This window comes from Lathyrus oleraceus, chromosome 7 (genome assembly GCF_024323335.1).
Source record: "Lathyrus oleraceus cultivar Zhongwan6 chromosome 7, CAAS_Psat_ZW6_1.0, whole genome shotgun sequence".
NCBI lineage: Eukaryota > Viridiplantae > Streptophyta > Magnoliopsida > Fabales > Fabaceae > Lathyrus > Lathyrus oleraceus.
In genome coordinates, this window is record NC_066585.1 from 145,209,231 (window position 1) to 145,236,140 (window position 26,910).

At 41.7% G+C, this 26,910-nt stretch overlaps 1 protein-coding gene across 1 annotated transcript in view; it reads right to left on the reverse strand.

The window, feature by feature from the left end:
* LOC127102499 (uncharacterized) overlaps positions 1-18,053 on the reverse strand; it is a 28,058-nt gene extending 10,005 nt beyond the window's left edge. Inside the window, exon 1 of the mRNA XM_051039865.1 lies at positions 17,526-18,053. Coding sequence (XP_050895822.1) covers positions 17,526-18,053 — 528 coding nt within the window. The remainder of the gene's footprint in view (positions 1-17,525) is intronic.
* Between the last annotated feature and the right edge of the window lie 8,857 nt (positions 18,054-26,910).

A 26,910-nucleotide genomic window follows, 5' to 3' on the forward strand; every position in this document is an offset into this window, starting at 1 on the left:
AAATGAATCTCTGGTGATGATGGTGATGTATCTTTCAGTTCTGTTTATTTCGGAACCCTGAGTTGGATTTGTGGTTACATATTCCTTCAAATGGTTGTGATCAATTCAGAGGCTGTAACTCAGTGCAACAAATGATCAAATGACTTGGAGGATGGCACAATGCATTGCATTCATACATCAACATCATTAGCATTTTGCATTTATCTGCATCTAACTCATGTTTATCCATATGCAGGGACATTCTTGATTGAGATCCTGGTTGAGAGACTTCTTTGTTCCAGACATGAGGACCGGTTTGAAAGATGATGTTGTCTACAGTTTCTTCGACCCAGAGATTGGTGTGCTGAGAGATATGATAGCATTGATTACACCTGACCATGTGGGGATGTTTCGAGAGGCATACAGTGGTATTCTGAAGTTGGTTTTCAGGCTCACAGACAGTGATAGGAGCGCCATCTATACTCTTCTCAAGTTTTACGACCCTGGTTTGAGATGTTTCGTCTTCCCGGATTACTTGTTGGGACCTTTGATGGAGGACTATGCTAGCATCCTGGGTATTCAGATCCGAGATCAGATTCCTTTCTTTGCGACTAAGGGGGAGCCTGATATTGCTGAGATTTCTCGTACTCTTTATTTGAGCCCGGAGGTGACCAAGGAGGGTTTGAAGGAGAAGGGAAAGTTACCCGGCTTTCATCTGAGTTTCTTGGAGGCTAAAGCCAAGGAACATGCTGATGTGGGTAATTGGAAGACTGTCTGTGCCTTGATTGCTGTGAGCATTTATGGGACTGTCCTGTTTCCTAATCAGAAGAGCTTTGTGGACCTTAATGCTATCAGGTTGTTCATGCAGAGGAATCCTATTCCTACGCTGGTTGGAGATGTCTATTACTCAGTCCATAATCGGAACGAGAAGCGGCGTGGGGGACTGATCAGATGTTGTGCTCAGTTGTTGCATAAGTGGTTCATGGGGTACTTGCCTTCCAGAGGTGCCTTTGCCTTTCTTGATCCTACTGTCAAGTGGTCATTCAGGCTGATGGGTTTGCGGGCCAAGGACATAGCTTGGACTCACAATGGTATGGCTGGACGAGATTTCATTTGCAGTTGTGGGAGTCTTCCCAATGTACCTCTCATAGGAGTTCAAGGTTGCATTAATTACAACTCGATTCTTCTTAGGAGACAAATGGGGTTTGCTGTGGAGGGTCCTCCTCTTGGACGAGAGATTCAGGAGTCTTTCTACTTCCCGATTGAGGGTAATCAGGCCAAGTTGAGGCAAGTGTTGGATGAGTGGCGTGATATTCAGAGAAAGGGCAAGGTTCCTTTTGGCAAGGTTAACAGCAGGTCTTTTCCTCCATTTGATGATTGGCTTAGGAGGAGGATTGAGCTCACATATCTACCATTTCCTGGAGGTGATTTTTGGTGTCCTATGATTGAGGGTCCATGTTCTTCTGTCAGCATGGAGGAGTTTCTTGAGATGAAGAGGGCCAGAGATCAGTTGCAAGCAGAGAAGACTGAATTGGAGATGAGTGTTGCTCGGATTCAGATGGCTAATCAGGAGATCAGAGTGAGGATGGAAGATCAGGATAAGAGACATGCTCTTGAAGTGAAGCGATTTGAGATCGACACTGCCTATTACCGCAAGGTCAGCCAAGCGTTGGAGTCGTCTACAAAGGAGCACAACATCACCAAGGATAGATTGGCAAGAGCCTTGAAGGTCATTGAAGATGAGAAGAGGAGGCAGATCCTTGTGAAGACCCAGAGAGATGCCAGAGCCAAAGTCCTCGCCACAGAATGGGAAGCCGAGAAAGCGAAGATCATTGTTGAGAGAGATCATTATTAGGCTGAGAGGGATCATTACTTCAGACAGATGAAGATTCACCAGAAAGAGGTGGGGAGATTGCAGCAGGAGAACACTGAGCTTAGGTTCGCCGGGGAGTTTACCAGGATGGTTGATGATGTAGGGCCTTCTGTGGGACCTTCATCAGATTAGACCTTTCTTCTGTGTTGGATTACCGTCAGGCCTGTTGACGGAATTCATTTGCTTGTATGCTCTTTATGATTCTGGAAGATTGTATTTGACTTGTATCAGTTTGATGTATGACTATTGCACTTATTGTGCACTTTTGATATACAGTGGTTGTTTTCGTTCAGTGATTGATCTTCAAGCTTTATTTGCTTTCCTGTATGCTCTCACATGGCACACACATGGTTGGGTGATACTTTGCTAAATCATATATCTCTGATCTGTATGATAAACCCAAATGATGAATGTCAGAATATTGTTGCCGGATTATTATCTGTCTCGATGAAGCCAGGATCGAAAGACAGAGTGTTCCTCATGTGGATAGATATTGCATTCATGCATGATCATAATAACTTGTTTTCTATTTTGCAGGTATCAGTTCTAACGTGCTTGATTGTTTCAGGAATCATTGCTCGTGCTCGTAGAGTTGTACCTTTGCACTCAACACGTCCGCACAGATACTTCACCAGACACAATACACCTAGGCTGATGGATCTACCCAATACAGATGTTCTCGAGCTGACGGATAAGATGAATGAGTTGATTAACATCATGCAGGGGTTTGCTGTGGGCCAGAAAGCACTGGCTGATAAAGTCGAGAAGCTTGAGCGAGCTTCAGCTACCAACAGTGGGGTCAATCTGGATGGTGTCTCTAACCATGGCCTGGGTGGTTCTAGGGACGGTGGAAAGAGGACAACTGTGGGCGTAGTGAATAACAATGCTGGTGGTTTTGGTGTTGCCGCAAGTGGTGGACCCGGTCAGATGGGTAATAATATGAACGATAGTTTGTTTCCTCCTTTCTTCGGGGCTAAGGATGATAGGGAGGAAGACAGAGAAGATGATCAATTCTCCATGCATAATGAGCTGTTTGGTCAATACGGTGTCCAGCCACCAAACAAAGAAATTCAGTTGCTGGCAGAGAAGATCAGGGCTCTCGAAAGCTATGCCACTCCAGGGGTTGTGAACATGTCAAATATGGGGCTGGTCGAGGGGATTGTGATCCCACAGAAGTTCAAGGCGCCTGTATTTGATAAGTACAATGGGAGTTCCTGCCCGAAAACTCACCTTCAGGCCTTTGTCCGCAAGATTTCTACGTATACGATAAATCAAAAGCTTTGGATGTACTTCTTCCAGGACAGCCTGTCCGGAGGATCCCTGGAATGGTACACCAAGCTGAAGTCTTCTGACATTAAAAGCTGGCAGGATCTTGGCGATGCATTCTTTAAACAGTATCAATTCAACGCTGACATGGCTCCTAGTCGTACCCAGCTGCAGGGTATGTCTCAAAAGCCTAGTGAGGGGTTTAAAGAGTATGCGCAAAGGTGGAGGGAGTTGGCTGCCAGAGTTCAACCTCCATTGGTGGATAGGGAAATGTCGGATTTGTTCATGGGTACCCTGCAGGGGACGTTTGCTGAAAGGATGGTGGGATGCCCGGTTACCAATTTCGCTGACATTGTGGTAGCTGGAGAGAGAATAGACAGTTGGTTGAAGTTGGGAAAAATCCAGGGTGGTAATGCTTCGTCATCTGGATCGAAGAAGACCTTCGGAAATGGCCAGAGGAAGAAAGAGGGTGATACCAGTGCTGTATATACCCAAAGAGGACCGAGTAGGGATCGTTACTATCAGCACACTGCTGCGGTAACTATTCCTGCTGATAATCAGCCTGCACAACAACAACAACAACAATCGCAACAGCAACGCCAGCCGTTTCAGCAGAGACCGCAGAGGGCTGGGTATCAGGTGCGCGGGAGAATGAATGATCGTCAATTCGATAGGCCGCCTGTGACTTATTCTTTCTTGTTGAAAAAGCTGAAGGATTTGGGGTTGGTACAATTGAGAACTTTGGCACCTTTGAGACCTGATCAGAGGCCAGCCAGTTTCGATGAAAATGCCAAGTGTGAATTTCACTCGGGTGCACCTGGACATAATATAGAAAACTGCAAAGCTTTTAAGCATGTGGTCCAGGACTTGGTGGATTCCAAAGCTATCAACTTTGCTCCATCTCCAAACGTTAATGCTAATCCCATGCCTGCGCATGGTCAAATGGGGGTGAATGCAATCTCTGAGGAAAGCAGAATCGGGCTGTTAAATGTTGATCAGTTGAAGACTCCTTTGGCTGAGGTCAAGCGACAATTGTTGAGGAATGGGGTCTTCCCGGGCTGTGGTAATGGTTGTGCTGCGTGCACTGTTACTCCGAATGGGTGTATATTGTTGAGGGAGGCTGTCCAGAGGCTGATGGACGAGGGAAGTCTCAGGTTTGAGAAGGTGGATATGGGGAAGGAAGATGTCTCCACCATAACTATCTACTTCGACCCGGTTGATTTGTCAACGTTGGCCGATGCGGCTCTAGTTACTATCACGGTACCTGGGCCAATTCCTTATGACAAAGATGATGTCGTGCCGTGGCATTATGGTGGGGAGGTGTATTGTAACAGGGAGAAGCTGGAGGACCAAACTGCAAGTGAAACCACCGTTTCAAAGGTGGATAATGCCGGACCTAGTGGTGTCACTCGCAGTGGAAGGCTGTTTGCACCAGATGCTTTGAGGGGTGGAGAGGGAGAGAAAGAAAAGAAAGAAAAGGCCGAGGCTTTAGCCAGGGCAAGAGGAAAACAAGTAGTGAATGAAGGTACTCCTGTGGTGACACCGGCGCCTGGTGGGTCGGAGAAAGAATTTGATGATGAAGCGGAAGAATTCCTTAGAATCATCAAGAAGTAGGAGTACAAACTTGTTGACCATCTGCAGCAGACGCCGTCTAAGATTTCGATCTTGTCATTGTTGCTAAGCTCTGAGGGGCATAAAGAGGCTTTATTGAAAATTCTGAAGAGAGCCTATGTTCCTCAAGAGATCACCATTAATCAGTTAGAGACGGTGGTGTCAAACGTCAATGCCAGTCATGGGCTGGGTTTCACCGATTTAGATCTGACTGTGGATGGGAGGAATCATAATCGGGCTTTGCACATCGCAATGGAATGTAAAGGGGCCGTGCTTTCGCACGTGTTGGTTGATACCAGCTCATCTTTGAATGTGTTGCCTAAGAAAGCCTTGGCAAAGCTGAACTGTGAAGGGTTGATCTTGACGCCCACTGACCTGATAGTGAGGGTGTTCGACGGTTCGAAACGGGCGGTGTTTGGAGAGGTAGAGCTCCCGGTGAAGATCGGACCCGAGGTGTTTAAGTCAGTATTCTATGTCATGGATATTCAGCCGGCATACAGTTGCCTGTTGGGTCGACCATGGATTCATGCTGCTGGGGCAGTGACTTCGACTTTGCACCAAAAACTGAAATATATCTGGGACGGGCAGGTCGTCACAGTCTGTGGGGAAGAGGATATCTTCGTCAGCCACTTGTCATCGTTCAAATACGTGGAATGGACGGTGAGATATGGGAAACGCCGAGTCAAGCGTTCGAAACTGTCAAGGTGGAGAATGCTCTTTTTGCCAAGGAAGAAGAGAAACCGTCCATTTCTTCGTATAAGCAGGCCGCCGAGGTGGTGAAGAATGGAGAAGCTCCAGGTTGGGGGAAGATGATGGACATCTCCGCCAAGAAAGACCGTTTCGGAGTGGGTTATCAGCCGGGCCGAGGCTCGTCAGGACAAGGTAGAGGACGTCGTCCGTCGTTCACTTTCACCAGTGCTGGAATGTTGGATCCAGATCACATCTGTATGGTGGGTGAAGAAGTCGACAGTGACTGCGAGATGGATCAGTGGATAAAGCCGTGCGCACCAGGGATGGAAGTCCAGAACTGGTAGGCTGAAAAGATCATCACTGTCACTCTACTGGAAGAGTAATAATTTCTGTTTTCAAGTTTGTTTGCATGAAAGCCATACGTTTTGCCCGAAACGTAATGGTTCATTGTAAGGGCCACCTCATGTTTCATTTTGCAAAATTCGCATCATAAATAAAAGGATGTTTTTCAGTTAAAAGCGGTGTTCCCTGCTTTTCATTTATTTTTGCAGTTTAAACAAAAATAAAAATGGCAATGTTTTCATTTTTCTTTTCAATTTGTCTCGCTCCGGTTCTAAAGCAATGCATGAATCAACATTCATGCAGATGCGATTTCTCGCCGGATCTCATCGATAACAATCCTGTTACACCCTCATATGACTTCGACAATCCGATCTATCATGCCGAAGAATAAGGCGAAGAAGATTGTGAACTGTCGGAGGAATTAGCCAGGTTGTTGAAACAAGAGGAGAAGGTGATTCAGCCGCATGAAGAGCAAGTGGAGGTTGTGAATCTGGGTACCGACGAGGTCAGGAAGGAAGTGAAAGTTGGGGCTGCTTTGGAGGAGAGTGTCAAGAGCAGAATGGTAGCATTATTGAAAGAGTATGTCGACATCTTTGCCTGGTCTTATCAGGATATGCCAGGGTTGGATACCGATATCGTTGTGCACAAGCTACCGTTGAGAGCAGATTGTCCTCCAGTGAAGCAGAAGTTGCGCAGAACTCGACCTGAGATGGCCATGAAAATTAAGGAGGAGGTTCAGAAGCAGTGGGATGCTGGTTTCCTTGCTGTCACTAATTATCCGCCTTGGGTCGCGAACATTGTGCCAGTCCCGAAGAAGGATGGGAAGGTGAGAATGTGTGTGGACTACCGGGATCTGAACAGAGCTAGCCCGAAAGATGATTTCCCACTACCTCACATCGATGTGTTGGTAGATAATACAACTCAATTCTCGGTGTTTTCCTTCATGGATGGCTTCTCTGGCTATAATCAAATCAAAATGTCGCCAGATGATATGGAGAAAACAATGTTCATCACACCGTGGGGCACTTTTTGTTACAAGGTGATGCCATTTGGTCTCAAGTACGCCGGTGCTACTTATCAGAGAGCTATGGTGACTTTGTTTCATGATATGATTCATCATGAAATCGAATGCTATGTTGATGACATGATAGCAAAGTCCCAAACAGAAGAGGGGCATTTGGTAGATCTGGCCAAGTTGTTTGACCGGCTGAGACAGTTCAGACTGAGGTTGAATCCGAATAAGTGCACTTTCGGAGTGCGGTCCGGTAAATTGTTGGGGTTCATTGTAAGCGAAAACGGAATTGAGGTTGACCCTGCTAAAGTAAAAGCAATAAGAGAAATGCCTGAACCGAGAACGGAGAAAGAGGTTCGTGGTTTCTTAGGTAGATTGAACTACATTTCACGGTTCATATCTCATCTAACAGCCACGTGTGAACCGATTTTCAAATTGTTGAGAAAAGATCAAACGGTCAGGTGGAATAATGATTGCCAAGTGGCATTTGAAAAAATAAAAGAGTATTTGCAGGAGCCTCCGATTCTGATGGCTCCTGTGGAGGGACGACCGTTAATCCTGTACTTGACGGTCCTCGAGGGGTCTATGGGGTGTATATTGGGGCAGCATGACGAGTCTGGTCGAAAAGAGCATGCCATATACTACCTTAGCAAAAAGTTTACCGACTGTGAAACAAGATATTCACTGCTCGAGAAAACTTGCTGTGCTTTGGTCTGGGCTGCTCGCCGACTGAGGCAGTATATGTTGGTTCATACCACTTTATTGATTTCCAAGATGGATCCAATCAAGTACATTTTTGAGAAGCCAGCATTGACCGGACGGGTTGCGAGATGGCAAATGATTTTGACTGAATATGATATACAGTATACCTCTCAGAAGGCAATCAAGGGGAGTGTATTATCTGATTACCTCGCCCAGCAACCTATTGAGGATTATCAACCGATGAAGTTTGAGTTCCCTGATGAGGACATCATGTTTCTCAAATCGAAAGATTATGAGGAACCGATCCCGGAGGAGGGGCCTGACCCTGAATCCGAATGGATTCTGATGTTTGATGGGGCCGTTAACGTGAACGGTAGCGGAGTTGGTGCTGTTTTGGTTACGCCGAAAGGATCCCACATTCCTTTTGCTGCCCGGCTAACATTTGAGTGCACCAACAACGTGGCTGAATACGAAGCTTGTATCCTGGGGATTGAAGAGGCGATTGATTTGAGGATCAAGAACCTTGTCATATATGGAATTTCAGCTTTGGTTGTGAATCAGGTTAACGGAAAATGGTATACGCATCAATCTCATTTAGTTCCATACCGGGACTATACGAGGAGATTGTTGACGTTTTTCACCAAGGTGAAAATGCATCATGTGCCTAGAGAAGAGAATCCTTTGGCAGACGCTTTGGCTACTCTGGCTGCCTTGATTAAGGTGCAGTGGTGGAATCAGTTCCCCAGTGTTGAGGTGGGACGTCTGGATAGACCGACATATGTGTTTGCTGTTGATACAGCGCCTGATGATGAGAAGCCGTGGTATTTCGATATCAAGCGCTATCTGGAGACCCAAGAGTATCCTGAGGGAGTATCCAAGAAAGACCGAAAGACTCTGCGGAGGTTGGCCATGGTGTTCTATCTGAATAAGGATGGGGTTTTGTACAAGAGGAATTTTGATTGGGTCTTGCTCAGATGTGTTGATGATAAAGAAGCAAGCCAATTGATGAAAGAGGTTCACGAAGGATCGTTCGGTACCCATGCCAATGGGAATGCAATGGTGAAAAAGCTGTTGAGGGCAGGTTATTATTGGATGACAATGGAGGCCCAATGTTTCAATTTCGTGCGGAAATGTCATAAATGCCAGATTTATGCTGACAAGGTGCACGTGCCTCCAAATCCGTTGAGTTTGATGTCGTCTCCATGGTCGTTCGCTATATGGGGCATTGATATGATTAGGAAGATTGAGCCTACAGCTTCGAATGGGCACCGGTTCGTATTAGTGGCTATTGATTACTTCACCAAGTGGGTGGAAGCAGCCTCTTATACGAACGTGACAAAGCAGGTCGTTGCCAGGTTTTTGAAGAGAGACATCATCTGCAGATATGGGGTTCCCGAAAGAATCATTACTGATAATGGTTCTAATTTAAACAATAAGATGATGGCAGAACTGTGCCGAGAATTCAAGATTGAGCATCACAATTCTTCTCCTTATCGTCCGAAGATGAATGGGGCGGTTGAGGCAGCCAATAAGAATATAAAGAAGATTGTGCAAAAGATGGTGGTGACCTATAAAGACTGGCATGAGATGTTGCCGTTTGCATTGCATGGGTATCGAACTTCGGTGCGTACATCTACTGGGGCAACACCTTTCTCGTTGGTATATGGAATGGAAGTTGTGCTACCGGTTGAGGTTCAGATTCCTTCGTTGAGAGTCCTGATGGACGTGAAGTTGCAAGAGGCTGAATGGGTAAGGACCCGGTATGAAGAGTTGAGCCTGATTGAGGAAAAGAGGCTGACGGCCATTTTTCATGGGCAGTTGTACCAGCAAAGGATGAAGCGTGCTTTCGACCGAAAGGTACGACCTCGTGTGTATCATGTAGGTGATATGGTGCTGAAAAGGATCCTTCCTCCTCAGAACGATCGAAGGGGCAAATGGACACCCAATTATGAAGGTCCATTCGTGGTCAAGAAGGTTTTCTCTGGCGGAGCCTTGTTGTTAACGACCATGGATGGCGAGGATTTTCCATCCCCTGTGAATGCGGACGCAGTTAAAAAATACTTCGTATAAAGAGACCCGCTGGACGAAAAGAATAAAATAGTCCAGGCAAAAATGGGCATCCCGGCGAACCAAAAAACAGAAAGAAAAGGTTCGGGCAAAAATTAGGGATAAAAGGAAAAATTGTACACCCGGCAAGTCGAAAACCTGAAAAGGCGACTTGGGCAAAAAAGGGTATCCCGGTGGACTGAAAACCCGGAAGGGCGGTCTAGGCAAAAGAGGGATTGAAACGAACAACTGCGTCTGGCATGATCGTTTGTACTTTGGATATGACATGGATAATCCTCGGTAGGGATCAGTCGGAATCGTCTTGTTCAGAAGGCAGAAAGCAAGGAAAGTCTGAGGACATATGGGGTGTAACCGAGTTGGAACTCGATGAGATCACGGGTTCACATTACCATTAGGATAGATTTTTCCTTTTGTGTGCAATTACCTCTTTTCAGGAATTGCTTCCTTTGTATTGCTCAATTTGAGCCACACTTTTTTCAATCAATAAAATGCATATTCAGTCAAATAATTTTGTTTTTGTTTTCATTACCGCTTTGATTGCAAAAACATCCAATTGTTTGTGATAAAGAATCTGGCATTTTAAGACATACAGGTCCCTTCCAATGCATTGAAATCTTATTCGGAAGGTTGAGTGACCCAAGTGTTGAAATCTTGACACGCCTGGGGCACGGTGTTATCTAACGATCTCTTTTGCAGGTACTGTTAGATATTTTCACTCACTTGCAGGTTGTGATGTGGAAGCTTTTGACGAAAGAATCCCCGTGGAGTCCAATCAGGGACGAATGAATAAGAAGAATGGTGAAAAGACGGCGATAGACGTACGACGATCTTGGATATTAATCAAGAAGACTCTTCAAAGTTTGAGATTGAAAAGTCTGTATAAATCTAAGGAGTTCGCTCTTCGTAGAGTACGGCGAAGTCGGGAGTACAAGGTGATGAATCAGAAAAGTCCAGACGAGTCTGGGGGTTCTCAAAATTGGAAAGCTGACACTGGATTTGGACGTTGGATGACATGGTTCGACGAGTCGACGAGTGTTCAGTACCAGACTTTCCCGGTTTCCCCAAGCAGGGTTGGGATTGTTACCTCCTCAGCAGATTCAAGGTCTATGTTTCCCCAAGCAGGGTTGGGATTGTTACCTCCTCAGCAGATTCAAGGTCTATGTTTTCCCTAACAGGGTCGGGATGGTTATCTCCCCAGCGTGTTTGAGATCGGTATTTCCTTAGCAGCCAGGCCTGAAGGTTGTTATTGCCCAGTAGAGGTATCTATTGGTAAGGGTTTCTCCAAGCAGAGTCGGGATTGTTATATACCTCAGCAAGTCAGAGACTGTTGTTTTCCCCACAGAGGGCGTTGGTGGTTCTTACCCCAGCGAAGTCCCCAAGCGGATTGGGTGCAGAGGAGGTTATTCCTGGTAGGGGTGGCCTATTTCCCAACAGCAGTGTTATTCCCCAGCAGGGTGGAGATCGGAGTGTTGTCGAGTTCCTCAAGCAGAGTGCCTCGAGCTCCCCAGAAGAGTCCCTTGAGGGGGATACTTTTTATCCATTCATCATGTAGATAAGCATAGCATATTGCATAAATCGCGTAGCATTTCCATGATTATGGAGCATTACGCCAAAAAATATATCATGCATCAGCATTTCAAGCATAAGTTAGTCTCAGACCGTGGTTATTGTTTGAAAGGTGGTTTCGCCAGAAGGTGAAGATGTTACTCTGAGGAGTTTGGTATCGTGATTTTGAATCAAAGGTATTCCTCAGTAGTGCGATATTGGAGGAAAAGTTTCTGTCAGGCGGAGATGGAAATGATAATCCAAGAATTTTCGGGGTTCAAAAAGAGAAAAGTAAATAAGAGAAAGAGATAATCCCCAGCTAAACGCAAAGTGTTCGTTGGCTAGGGTTGAATAGAGAATAGCCGGTTCGTGGCTTATTATCCCCAGCATGGGTTGTTGGCACGCGTGTCGTCTCATGTATCACTATTTCTTTTGTGCCGATATTGATAGGCATGAAGAGTTTCCGGTGTTCAGGCCGAGATGTGGCACTCAGGCCAGTTTTCCGATGATCAGACTGAGGTGGGTATTCAGACCAGTTTCCGGTGTTCAGGCCGAGGTGTGGCACTCAGGCCAGTTTTCCGGTGATCAGACCGAGGTGGGTATTCAGACCAAAAATTCCGATTTTCAGATCGAAGAAGTTTTCGACGATCAGGTCGAAAAGCTTGTGGCACTCAGGCCAGCTTCCGATTTTCAGATCGAAGAAGTTTCCAACAATCAGGTTGAAGTACTTGTGGCACTCAGGCCAAGTCTTCGGTATCCAGACTGAGGTGGGTATTCAGACCAAAAATTCCGATTTTCAGATCGAAGAAGTTTCCGACGATCAGGTCGACGTACTTGTGGCATTCAGGCCAATCTTACGGTATCCAGACCGAAATGGTATCCAGACCAAAGTGGCGTTCAGGCTAGTTTTTGAGCATTCAGGCCAATCTCCCGGTGTTCAGACCGATATCAATACTCTCATATTATGATGTTCAGTATTCAGACTGATGAGCGGCGTTCAGGTCATGGTTATTCCTGTGTTGCCATTTATTTTGGTATACAGGTCAATATTTTTGTACGGTATTCAGGCCGACTATTCTCCGTACCAAACGGATTCTTCTTTTCAAGATTGCCTATTTGCCATTTCTAACAGGCCTTGTTAATTATTTCCCATCAGAGTGCAAATTGTTCGTCTGTTCTTGGTATTCAATCACTCTTCACCCTGATCATCTGAAAGCCGAGGTTGTTCATATCGACAGGTTCATAGTGGATTGAATAGGGGCAGCTGTAACAACTCAAAATTTGCCCTCCTCTCTTGGGACTAGCTTAACATATTGCATTTCATCTTTTAGGACATTAGTCAATGCATCTTGGCATATCATGTGGAAACAATAAGCAAGTCATCCTCCTAAGTCTTGCTCAGAAGATAAAGAGGTTAAAAGATTCAAGCTTGAGGGTCTCATGAATTGATTACTAGCCATCTGAGGGTTTGTGCTTCAATTAGGATTTCTTGGTTCCTCAAGGAGATTGGGTATTATCTTGGTTAAAATGGTACATCACCATCATCATGGTCTTATCATCACCAAGAGGTTCATTGTGCCTGATCAGTTCCTTGGGATTAGGGTTTTGACCTCTGGTCAACCCTAATCAGTTGAATTATGCCAATCAGGGTTTTGCAAGGAGATGGGGGCTTTGTGGAGATGGGGATCATCTTATGGTTTTATTGAGCTTGTGAAAGCTAGGGTTTCATTTTGGAGCCATTTCATCAGGAGATTGAGGCTCAAATTCATCTGTGCATGACCAAGTCATCTATCAACTAAAAAAGTCAACCAAAAGTCAACTGTTGGATTTGGAGGCGGGAAGTGGTTAGAAATACTTCATTCATGTTCAAACAAGTCTCATTTGACATTTCAAACATCAACATTGAAAAAAATAAAGTCAGGACAAAACTTTCCAAAAATAGAAAGTGACTTGTAATTCAAAATTGCCAAAAATGGAAAGGTTTTCTCCTCAAGATTACATCATCAAAAATGCTTCAAATGAAATTTTGTCCAACATGGAAGTTGTAGATCTTGTTCTCCAATTTCCAAAAAGTCCAAGATCATGAATTTCTCATGTATGGTTGAGAAGATATAGATCAATCATTGCCAAGTGAATTTGAACTTCAAGAAGGCATAACTTTCAAACCATAAGGCCAAATGGAATGGTTCTTTTTGCAACATTTCTATCTTGACATGCACTATCCAATTCATGCATCATAAGCCATGCATTTTGATCAAAAAAATATTTGACTTTTCATTTGAATTTTGGAGGGAAATTTCAAATTTGAAAATGGTGCATTGGTTTCACATTCTAGCATTTGCATTTGGTTCCAAACAACATTTCAAGTGAAATTCAAACCAGAATCGTGCACTGTTCCATTGGATTCTCATGCATGAGGTGCATTGGCAAATTTTCATAAACACTTGGTTTTCACTAATTGCACTTGCATTGCTTAATTGTGATTAACAAACATCATTAGCAAAGCATATATAAGGCTAAGCATAACAGAAAACAGGGTTAACACATCATAATTCTCAGATCTGAAAATTTTCTTCACTTGGTTCTCTCATTTTTTCTTCAAAATTCTTCATAAACATTGCTTTGTTCTTGATTGGTTCATCATCCACAAGTATAATTGAGCACTTTGGAAGCAAAATTCAGAGGATTTCACGCAAATTCGAAGCTGTTGAAGTTTACATCCATCAATGGCAGTTGGAGATTCAAGCAAGATCAAGCACGATTGAGCATCAAACCTTCCTCCATTCCATCATATAAGAGCTAAGGATCATCTGTTTCTGCTTTTCAAGACCTAAATCCATGGATTCCACTTCTGCATCTTCTTGAAGGTTAGAATTCGAGTTCCTCAATTCATGAAATTATTATATGCATGTTGTAGATCTTTCATTGGTGATTACTCTGAACTTTAGATCATTGATTTTCATGGAGAAATGAGTGAGATATGTTAGATCTAAGTTTGACACATGAAACTTCTCTTGCTCGAATCTTTGAACATAGGATGAATTAGAACAAACCAAGCCTTGATCCATGATGTATGTTGGAAGATCTATCCAATGATATGACTTTTATGAATTTCTGGACACTTTTGTTCTTGAGCCTCAAGAACACGTTGAAGGCGTATGAATATCCTAGGGTTTATGTTTCCAGAATGCTTTTGATCTTGCCTGGCGTTGGTTTGCATGCATTTTTGTGTTTAGGTCTATGCGTTGGTCCACGTGGTAGTTACATGGCAGATTGGTTGGCTATCGTTGATTCGCATTGCCATGTCAGTTAAGTGAAACGGTGCGTTTCACTTAACTAGCGCGCCCTGTTCAAATGCGCACTCCCTTCGATTCTGGCCAGGGAAAGTTTCAATTATGCCATTCCATTTTATCTTATTTTCTCCATCCATGTTCATACCTTGCTTTCATGTTTTTTTTTTATTTTTCATTCACTTCAAAAATTCATAAGTCAATGAATAATCATCCAAATGATGTGTGGTTTTTTGCATATTGTTACTCTTCATGTCTAGTATTTTTTGACTATTTTTCCAGAAATTGTGCTTGGATGGAATTTAATTTGGCCTAGGGTTTGTGTGTGCATGTGCTTTTTGAACCTTGATTGCCATATCTCTTGTGAAATGATGAGTTTTCATCCAATGCTTTTGAAATTTGGTATGCTTAAACTAGACATCTTGCTGGACATTTTGGTGTTGAGTTTGCATTTTTAGCATTTGTGGTTGTTGAGATATGCTCATGTTAATGTAGGTGTGACAATGTGTGTCACACCATTGCTTGCTCAACTTGATGAATTTCTTTGCCATGCCAAATAAATGCCAAATGATTTGATTTTTTGCATGATGCTTCTTCTGGATGTTAGGATTGATCATGAAGGTTTGTGGAAATTTTGGATTCATTTCTGATTTGTTTGAGATTTTCCTTGCTGGTTAGTCATGTTTGAACTTTTGAAGAGTGTTGAACTTCAATGATTTGTGAAATGCTGGTTGTGTATCATATGGATTTGAAATTTTGCACATTGTTTCTAGACACTTTGAAGTTTATTGTGGCTTTGGTTTGAGGTCTTTATCATTTGTCAATTCTGTTTTAGGCTTGTGTTAAGTTGATGTAACCAAATTGTGTCTCAATTGAGCTTGTTTGTGCTTACCTTGCCTTATGGAATTTGATTACCATGCTTATACTTGTCCAAATTCCTTGATTTTTGGTGTGTTGATAATGTAATGTGTGCTGTTTAGCCATGATTTTTCTTGGAATTAATTGAACCATTTTGGAATTAATATGGATTTGTTCATTCTGTTGCCTCAATGTGGTTCCAACTTGCATGCTTTGCCATGATTTCTTTGTGAAATGAATTTGGTTGATGCTATTGACATGAGACCTTTTGGATTGTGTTCTTAATTGATTGAGATTGATTCATGTAAATTTTCATGTTCTGTTTTGGATTTTTTCTCCACCTTTGACCATAGGCCTTGTCCTAGTGGTTTGTGCTTATGTTTGAGCTTTGTTTTTAGGATAAGAAGCATATGGCCTTGAAGGAATTAATTCACATTGCTTGAGTTGGATTATTTGGTTAATGATTGACTAATGATGATTTGTTTTGTAGGTGGCTCTTAGCTCATTTGATTTGAGCTTGTGCATTGCACCTTGTTGCTTGTTTGACTATGTCTGTTGACTGTTGACTATTAGTTGTCTGTTTGACTGTTGAGTCGTGTACTGATTGAGTTGGATTGTTTTCAGGTACATTAGTTGCTTAAGTTCATTTTGAACTTGATTTTGCTTTGCTTGGTTGCATAAGCATTGAGGTATAATCTCTATGACTTCATGTAGTCTGGAAGACCTGTCCTGTTACTTGGGCAGGCACCTGTCTGAAGTCCTCCTTAAGAGGCAATGCTTGTGTTTGTTTATCTTTGTGCCAAGCAGGAAAAGATCTCTATGAGGCAATTGGCAGATAAAAGAGATGTGCAATCCATCTCCTGCTATTCAGTTGAGTCATCCCTCTGCTCACATTACATGTTGATGCATTGTGGATATTAACACAAGATCTTTGTTGAGTCAGTCATATGTGGAGAAGAGTTCCAACTTTCTGAACTCCCACACTTTCATTTGTCTGAAGCTCTCCCAGGCCAGGGATAAGAGCTGTGGGGTCTTACCCTCACTTCCCATTTCATCTGCTTCACCCTAACTCTCAATGTTAGGGTTAAGAGCTAACATCACCCTGTTACAGTGGCTTGTTTGTCGAGGTTGACATGACCCCTTGACTAAAGCCTAACCTTGTGTGAGCCCACTTTGTTTGTATATAGTGTGTGCTATTTGTGATTGTTTGCTTTGTTTTTCCTGTGCTGTTTAGGATAGCTTGCTCCCTGTGCAAGTTAGCTAGAAACCTTAACATAGGGATCGTATGCATGATAACTTCTAGGCTCGAGTCGTAGTCTCCCTAGTAGTTTGTGTCTCCCTTTGCATCTGGTTAGGCTAGTCCTTTGTCCCTGCGTAGGGGAACTACGTTGCCCTGATCCTCATACCAGATGAGGTACGTAGGCAGGAGATCGTACGAGATCTCTCCGGGCACCCTTTTTCTTTTTGTGTGTGTTTGCTTGACAGTTACTAGGCTCGAGTGCCAGACTCCTTAGTAACTTGTTTGTGTGTTATCCTTCTTGTGTGTTAGGAGATGGATATAAGACCAGCGATTGGCATTCCGTATCCTATTGGTGTTTGTTGTGTGGAGTCCGACGTAAGTCCAGCGATTGGCAGTTGGTTTCCAGTGTGGGTTTGTTTGGTTCGGAGTCTGATGTAAGTCCAGCGATTGGCATTCGGTTTCCATGTTTGCCTGTTTGTGTGTTTGTTTTGACGTCTCAGCGTCTGTGCGTGTGTTTGTTTTGGCGTGCGTGAGCCGAACTACGGTAGCTCTGATTCTCATTCCAGATGAGATACGTAGGCATAAGATGCGATATCCTAGCGAGCCCGTTCCCCTCTTCCTCCACCTGAGTTGTTTCCAGTGTGTGTGTGCATTCTTTTGGGCAGTGTTTAGCAACCTTTCTTCTATTCTTTTGAGCGTGGATCCCGTCGAGTACGACGGATGCGTAGGGGTGCTAATACCTTCCCTTCGCATAACCGACTCTCGATCCCATCTCTCTTTGGTCGCGAGACCATGTCTTTTCCAGGTTTACTTCGAGCGTTTCCTTTCCCTCTTTGGGATGAATAACGCACGGTGGCGGCTCTGTTTGTTTTGTTTTAGCCCGCCGGTTGTTTTTCGCGGATGCGACATTGTCAACACGTCTTCATTCAGAAAGAAGGTAGCAACCAACCTTCTAAGAGTCTTCTTATCTTTGTTTGATGTCCCAAGTGGGTACTCTTGTCTTTGAATAAAGCATTTAATATCATGATACCATGGTTTGTCATCAATAACCTCTTCTGCAGTAAACACATAAGCAGGTCTATCAAAGGGCATAACATTTATTGTGGGCACATCATTCCACTGGTTCATAACAATCATGAAGGATAAAGTTTCCAGAGCATCTTCTATCTGAATCTCCTCACGAGGTATATGATGAAATTCAATTTGGTTGAAGAAAGTTGACAGCCTCCTCGCATAATCTTTGTAAGGAATCAAACCAGGCTGACGAGTTTCCCATTCTCCTTTAATCCGATTAATCACCAAAGTTGAATCTTTGTATACATCCAGAATGTTGATTCTCAAGTCGATAGCCTCTTCAAGACCCATAATGCATGCTTCATACACTGCCACGTTGTCTGTACAAGTGAATGTCAATCTTGCGGTAAATGGAATATAAGAACCTTGAGGAGTGGAAATGACTGCCCCAATTCCATTTACATAAGCATTAACATCTCCATCAAATATCAAGCCCCAACGAGATTCTAGATCAGGCCCTTCACTTGGCGACGGTTCATCATAATTTTTCGCTTTTAAGTACATTACATCCTCATCGGGGAAGTCAAATTGAATGGACTGATAGTCGTCAATTGGATGGTGAGCTAAATGGTCAGCCAAGATACTTCCTTTTATTGCCTTCTAGGTATGGTACTCAATATCGTATTTTGACAACAACATCTTCCAACGAGCAATTCTTCCAATTAAAGCAAGATTTTCAATGATATACTTGATTGGATCCATTTTGGAGATCATCCAAGTAATATGATTGAGCATATATTGGCAGAGACGACGGACAACCCAAGCTAAAGCATAATAAGTCTTTTCGAGCGTAGAGTATTGAGACTCACAATCTGTGAATTTCTTACTCAAATAGTAAATGGCATGCTCCTTTCTTCCAGTTTCATCTTGTTGACCGAGCACACAACCCATGGAATCTTCTAATATGGTCAAATACATAATCAAAGGTCTTCCTTCCACTTGAGGAATCAGAATAGGAGGCTCTAGTAGGTACTCCTTGATACTATAAAAAGCTTTTTGACAGTCTTCAGTCCACACACAACCTTGATCTTTGCGAAGAAGCTTAAAAATTGGCCCATAAGAAGCAGTCATGTGAGATATAAGTCGGGAGATGTAATTCAAACGTCCGAGGAATCCTCTGACTTATTTCTTTGCTTTAGGTACGAGCATTTCTTGAATGGATTTAACTTTATCAGAGTCCACCTCAATACCTTGTTGACTGACGATGAAGCCTAAGAGATTTTCTGAACGGACACTGAAAGTACATTTGTTGGGATTTAGATGTAGTTTGTACTTCCTCATATGTTGAAACAAATTTAATAAATACTCAACATGCTCTTCTTCAGTCTTGGACTTAGCAATCATGTTGTCCACATAGACCTCAATTTCCTTGTGCATCATGTCATGAAAGAGTGTTGTCATGGCTCGTTGATAGGTTGCACCAGCATTCTTCAAACCAAAAGGCATCACTCTGTAGCATAATGTTCCCCAAGGTGTAATAAATGATGTTTTCTCCCTAACTTCGGGCGTCATTCTGATCTGATTGTAGCCAGAGAATCCATTCATGAAAGAGAAGACCTTGAATTTGGCAGTGTTGTCAACCAACATATCAATATGAGGCAAAGGTAAATCATCCTTTGGACTGGCCTTATTCAAATCTCTATAATCGACATACATTCGAACTTTACCATCTTTCTTTGGAATGGGAACTATGTTGGCCAACCATTAAGGATACTCAGATGTAACAAGAAAACCAACATCAATCTGCTTCTAAACCTCTTCTTTGATCTTGAGAGCCATGTCTGGGCGTGTTCTTCTTAATTTCTATTTGAATGGTGGGCATTCTAATTTCAACGACAAATGATGCTCCACAATATCAGTATCAAGACCTGACATGTCCTGATAAGACCAAGCAAACACATTTGTATATTCTCTGAGGAGATCAATCATTCTCTCCTTGACATCTTGGACAAGCGATGCCCCAATCTTGACCTTCTTTCTATCTTCTTTGGAACCCAAGTTAATCACTTCTATTGGCTCTTTATGAGGCTGAATGGCCTTTTCTTCTCGCTCAAGTAGCCGGAAGATCTCATATGGAATCTCTTCATCACTTTCTTCTTCGACCTCAAGTATAGGGAAATCAAAGTTGGGAGAGGGCATAAGGTCATTGCTTTCAATGGGTGTGACATTGATTAATCTGCACACATGATTTATGCTTATTTTTTTAGGATAAAATAAAAAATGGAATGTGCATGCAGATATTGAAAGTGATTTTTTTGTGTTTGTTTAATTTTAGGTTACCATTTTTCGAAAGGCAAAAATTAAAACAAAATGGAAGACAAAATGGACATTTTTATTAATGATAATGGGAACTTGAAACAAAGCCCAACAAAATATTCTTTCATCTTGGGCAGAACGAAAGAATTTTTTATTGGAATAACAATAAAATATTACTTTGAAACATGACCAATTGTAGGAACATCAATGACTATCCAATTTTGGCAGACCATCCTGTGCGTCACGAAGCTTTGTGCATCCTCTTCGGGATTCTTTTCAATGACAACATTTGTTTTAGATTGAGTAGGGTCGATGAATCCTCCACTTCAAAAAGTCTCTTGAATAGGACGGAGAACCGTGTGTTATTGATCAAACTTGGAAGATATAGGTGAGAAGCCAAGGCCTTCACGAAATTTGTTTTCAGGGAGACTCACAACTTATCCCCATCCCCCTACTGAACCATCTTTGACTAACCGTCATGCATCATTGAAGGAACGAATGGAAGCTCCATTCTCTTGTACATTCTTCCCAGTCATAGATAGAGTCTGAAATTAGGTTGCAACCTCATCTTCGGCATCGACGAAAGAAAATGACGATAGGTGACTCACCACTAAAGCTTTTTCTCCACATACCGTGACCACCTTCCCCTTCCTTACAAACTTGAGCCTTTGGTGAAGAGTTGAAGTGACAACCATTGCCTCATGGATCCACGGGCGACCCAACAAACAATTGTAAGAAACATGGATGTCCATCACTTGAAAGGTGACTTGAAAAATATATGGGTCAATGGTAATTGGGAGATCCACCTCGCCGATGACAGTCTTTCTGGAGCCATAAAAAGCTTTAACAATAACCCCACTAGGCCTCATAGGAGCTCCTTGAAAAGTCAATTTAGACAAGGTTGATTTTGGCATGACATTGAGTGAAGAACCTACATCCACCAACACACCGGATAGAGCATCAGTAAGGCAATTCATGGAAATATGCAAAGCCATGTTGTGATTCTTGCCTTCTACTGGGAGTTCTTCATTAGTGAAACTCAAATTGTTGCAGGTAGTTATGTTGGCGATGATACTATCAAATTGGTCATTCGTTATGTCATGGTCGACATAAGCTTGCTCAAGGACCTTTTGTAGATCCTCCCTATGAGCCTCAGAACTCATCAGCAGGGATAAAACATATATCTTGGAAGGGGTTTGTAGAAGCTGATCTACAATTTTATATTCGCTCTTCTTGATCAATGTTAAAACCTCATCAAATTCTGAACTGGTATTAGCCCCACTAGACTCTTTCACAACATCAGTTTTATTATTCACAATCGGCGCCTGAACTTGCATTTTCTTCCCAACTGAAGCTTCAACATTTCTTGGGGGTACCGTAGCGAATACACACCTGCTTCTCGTGACCCCGCATACATCAGCAATGTTAACGACGGAAGGCATAGAGAGTAGAGGAACCTCCTTTCCATCTTTGATCATGGTAGCTTGGTACTTGTAGGGTACGACTTTGTCAAATTGGTATGGAGCTGGACCTGGTAAATAGATAACCAAAGGCAAAATCATAGAGTTGCGACTATCGAATGTAATCTCCAAGGGTTCGGGAATGTTGAACTGAGGGATTATAACATTGACATTGTTCTCGAGATTTCTGAGATAGGCAACAATGATAGTTCTTGCGTCTAACAATTTTTAGATATCCCGTCGTACAAGGGGACGTGCGCATGAGTTTATTGAACAAACTTCACATGCGATATAATCATGTGATAGAACAAAAGCAAGCCGAAATAAACTTTTGTGCATCCTAACCAAAGATCCTCTCACGAATCTCACATTGTAGACTTGGTAATTACCCTGACAGCCTTCAACCATATTGATAGGGGCTTCCTCATGTTAGGGTAAAGGATTAGCTTGTACCATGTTGACTTGATTGAAGTTCAGGTCCCTATCAACTCGGATAATCCCATTGTCTATTTCTCTTTACAAATCTTCCCTTACAATACGACAACCATGAAGAGTTGAACGAAAAAGTCTGCAAGTCGCATAGTTGTGTAGTGTCATACGGATGATGTCATACCCCAATATTGACCCTCATTCAATAAATCGATACATTTATCATGACATTCACCTCATATGCATAGCATAACATGCATTTCATTATACGTAATGCCTAAAATATTGACCAGAATAAAATTTTGAATTTACAGACATACCGATCGAACCGATCCTCAAATGCACGTAAAATTACCGGGCGAAAATTTTCAAGATTGATCTTGGAAACGTAGTTTAACCTGGCGTACTCGTATTAATTTTTCTACTACTTTTTCGGTCGCATTTCAGTCAATCTGAGTCTTTTAACCGGTCAAATTTTATTTCAAAATTGGCTCAAACGCTGTATATTTCTGGGGGGTTTATTTCGCGCTGATCATTTTGGTGTAGTCAGTTTAATTTTTCGAGCATTTTCGTGCCTAAATTTTATCTTGAGTTATTTTATTTTTATTTCTTTGTCAAAAAATTCATAATAATTAATTAAATTTTTTTATGTTTTGGTTCCGATTTAATTAAATTTTTTTTAATTAATATTATTTTTATTTAATCTAATTTATTTATAATTATTTTTATACTAATAACACTCCAAAGGACATTGTTGGTATTTAAAAAATAAAAGAAACCCTAGTAGCACCTGTATATACTAATGTTGTGCAATAAAGAGAAGGAAGCCAATCCACTCTCACCAAGCGGCGTTATCCAACCAACTCACTCTCTCACAATGTTTTTTTTAAATTAAAGTAGAACAAAAAGAGCTTCTTCATGAAACAAGAGGTGCAGTAACGTCAACCTCACATCAACTTCTTTCATTTTAGTTCATCTTCACTACACCATAAATACTCACTCTTTTCATATATAAAACAACCTTCTCTTTACCAAAATAAATCCAACATACTCCTTCTTCTTTTATTACTTTACCTCCATCTTCATGTGACAGTAAATCACAACACCACCAAACTCACAATGCCATGATATCTCCTTATTTTTCTTCATGTAGTGTCATCACCATCATTATTACTATACACTCCAACTTTCTCTTTACTTTTCTAACAGAAACCAATCATTTCCAAACCAACCATCTCACTATATCACCATGAACATCTCACTTCAACACCATCATAAACTTCACTCTCATACATCAACACAACTACCACTCAAGATAATAACTACACCCATATTTCAATATCCTCTCTCTCACTTAATGTACAGAGAATAAAATAAAAAGTTAAAATAATCACAAAGAAAAACCACAACACAACGACACCGCTCCATCACCACCGTGAAGAAACTGCGTAAATCATGTATAAGATTCTTTCGTCATTTCATTAACTCCAGTCGGTACCATCTTCATTCCTTTTCATGATTTGTATGTTTATTTCCATGGTTTCATAACATTCCTTTACTTGATTTCTGGATCTAAGAAGGGCATGGTTTATTTTGTGTTAGATTTTGTTTTGAAAGGGAAGGTTTTCTCACCATGATAAAGAAAGAGTTTCGATGGTTATGTGTATAGGGATGAAGTGATTTTTCTCTATATTATTCCTGTTTAGCTTCGAAGAGAGAGAGGAATGAGAGCATTTTGATTTGTTTCTATTCTTTTTCCTTCTTTACTGTTTTTTTAGATTTGGGTCTAAAAGCCCCTTTGATGTTTTACACTTACGTGTCTATTGCTTACACTCCATTTTAGTGTGCAACCTATTGTAATTAGTGTTTCTATTTTCTTGTTGTTTATTTTAATTATTTAATTAATGAGTAATTAAGTTTTATTATTTGAGTAGTTGATTATGATTTAATTAATTAATTACTTTTTCATAATTATTAAGTGAATTATTTGATTAGTTAATCAATCGATCTCTTGTGTTTGATCATTTTAATTGAGAAATCTATCTAGGTCCATTTTATACATGCAAATAATTATATTTGATTTCACTTAACAATTTCAATTTCAAACTCTTTCTACCATATTTGCAAAATCAATTTTCAAATCCATTTCAAAATAAACACATTTCTTTTGCAACCATTTCACACATCATTTTAACTAATGCTAAGACTTTTTTTTTTATAAAATCAAATGGAATCTAGCATTTCGGTGGGAACCCTCAAATGATCGGTCCCGAGCCACGCGTTTTGGTTAACCGTTCATTCTTTCCTTTCGTTATTAAAATACTTAAATTAACTTGGACAAAATAAGGACCGTTTGGATCAAGCATTCTGGCGTAACTCTTTGAGCAATTGATTATTATCAAGCGTTCGTTGTTCATCAAACAATTTTCTAAATAATCTTGAATGAAAAAGGATCATTGGAATCTAGCATTCCGGTGGAACCCCGATTGATTGATATCGAGACTTAGGTCTCGTTCTCATCGAGCATTCGTCACTCACCTATAAAATATATTCAACCAATCAACCTATTTTTTCACCGTCGTGCGATCTCAAAAACCTTTTCATAAATGAAAGACATCTTGTCTTAAGATGGTGCAAAATAATGCTTCACCCATAACTGTTAAGTTGAGATAAATGATGTTTTTCCGAATGTTGATTTATAAATCCATTTGATGTGATGTATACGTCCACTCCTCGTCCATTTTGGGTAAAACAATGTTTCTCTTCGATTAATACAAGATAGCTTTCGCTAAAATCGACCAACAAACAAATATTTTCTACCCAGAACTACGTAAGCCTTGAATTCTCTATTGCATCCGGAGATACGTCGGATCAGAATTGCGAAATCTTGTCAGGCTCATTAATAAAAAATTTAGGTTTAGTTCCTTTCTGCCCCCCTAATAATGAAAATATTTTTAGGTCATTTCTCATTAATAAAGAGTCCAAAAAAATTTCTCTTATCTCTTTTTCTATCCCAAATAAGTAGAAGATTAGAAACTAACATAAGCTAACATTCAAATCGAAACTAACTAAACAGTTCCCGTTGAGTACAACGGACGTGAAGGGTGCTAATACCTTCCCCTTGCGTAATCGACTCCCGAACCCTGATATTGGTTGCGATGACCATATCTTATCCTTTCTTTTAGGGGTTTTATCAATATTTTCCCTTTTCCTCTTTGGGAATAAATAAAGTTCGGTGGCGGCTCTGTTTAGTCCATCACGCGAGCGTGCGATTGCGCTTCACTAAGTCGTGTTCTCATTTTTCGAGGTGCGACAGATGAGCTCACCCAATTCAAGGTGCATCTCAACTAGATCTCCTTCTAAATAACATACATCGTAAACTCTGAAGGTGCCAGGAAAACCTTCCACCATGTTGATAGAAGTTCCTCCATGTTGAGGTAGTGGATTAACTTGTACAATTGGGTTGACATCTCTGAAAAGATAGAATGACGCTTCTGATCAATCTTTGGACATCAGACTTCAAGCGATAACAATTTTCTAAGTTGTTTCTGGGTTCCCCTTGGTGGTAGGCGCAAAACTTGTCAGCTTTGTACCAATATGGAAGTTTCTCTAGAACATGGGGAAGAGGCCTGGTTTAAATGTGCTTCTTGTCGACCAAAGATGGGAATATTTTTGTGTAAGTCATAGGTATCATATCAAGTTGCGGCCTTCTTTGAACTTGATTATTATTTTATTATGGACGAGCCTGTTGCTGAGGTCATTGTTGCGGTTGCGGGATATTCTGCTGAATGTATTGAGGTTGTTGTTGTGTAAATTATGGTTGTTGTTGTCGTTGTTGAACTTGTGGTTGAGAATGTTGTAAGAACTATGGCTGGTAGGCTAGAGCTACCGCTGCTGAGTTGAGAACTGGAGTAATTACTACAATATGTTGTTGTTGATATCTCTGCCTTGGTCTTTTGTGTACCACCGCACTGACATCTTGCTCTTTATTCTTAGGGAAACTAACTCCGAACTCTTTGATGCCGCTAGATAAACCACCTTCCTTAACCAAACGTCCCTCACAGACACCTTCCTCAAGACGCATCCCCATATTCACCATCTCAGTGAAATCACTTGGTGCACTCGCTATCATTTGTTCATAGTAGAAAGAACTTAGAGTCTTCAAGTAAATCTTAGTCATTTTTTTCTTCGAGAGGAGGACTGATTTGGGCGGCAACCTCGCGCCATCTTTTTGCATATTTCGTGAAAGTTTCCTTGTCTCTTTGGGACATAGCCTGAAGTTTATCTCTGTCCGGCTCCATGTCGACATTGTACTTGTACTTCCTGATGAAAGCTTCACCTAGGTCATTGAATGTGCGGATATGTGCACTATCCAAGTTCATGTACCACTTGAGAACGGAACCAGTCAGACGATCTTGAAAATAGTGAATTAGTAACTGGTGGTTGTCAATTTGAGTTGATACTTTTCGGGTATACATAGTTAAGTGTCTCCTTGGACAAGAATCCCCCTTGTACTTTTCAAAGTCAGGTACTTTGAATTTGGCAGGTATTTTGACAATTGGCACAAGGCAGAGATCATGGACATTCTTCCCAAATAGATCTTTTCCCCTAAGGGATTTAATCTCTCTTTGCATCTCAGCAAATTGATCTTGGAACTCGTCCATTTACTCATATGCTCCCATACTCTCACTTGGAGTGGCGTGAAAGATGGGCTATAAGTGGTATGGAGTAGTGTGTATCACCGTAGGTGGCACCGACATGACAGCAGGCATTACAGGAGCTTTAGGAACTTGTGGGCGGTAACCTTCTGGTACGTAATTTGGTGGCATGCCCCAAGGGAAATTGGGGTGCATCTGATACTGAGGAGCGTTCACAGGTTCCACAGAAATGGGCATAGACACGACCTCTGAAATTACAGTTCTTTGAATAGGCTCTAGGGGTGGCTGAATCTGAGTAGCCACCAGCGTTTCCATCATTGTTCTGAGTGTCTCTAAACTGCTTTCGAGTGAAGCAACTTCTTCCCTAAGTTCCTGGTTTTCCTGCTTAAGTTGTTCCATCTTTTTCTGATGACTAGCTCGAGCGTTGTACCGGTGAAACAGCTTGTCTATTGGTGTGAAAGACAGGGATAAGTCTCGGGAATGCAAAAAATGTAATGCTTAGAATGATGCATGATATGCAATGCAAATGATTTTCAAGGAACTTTAATAAACATAATT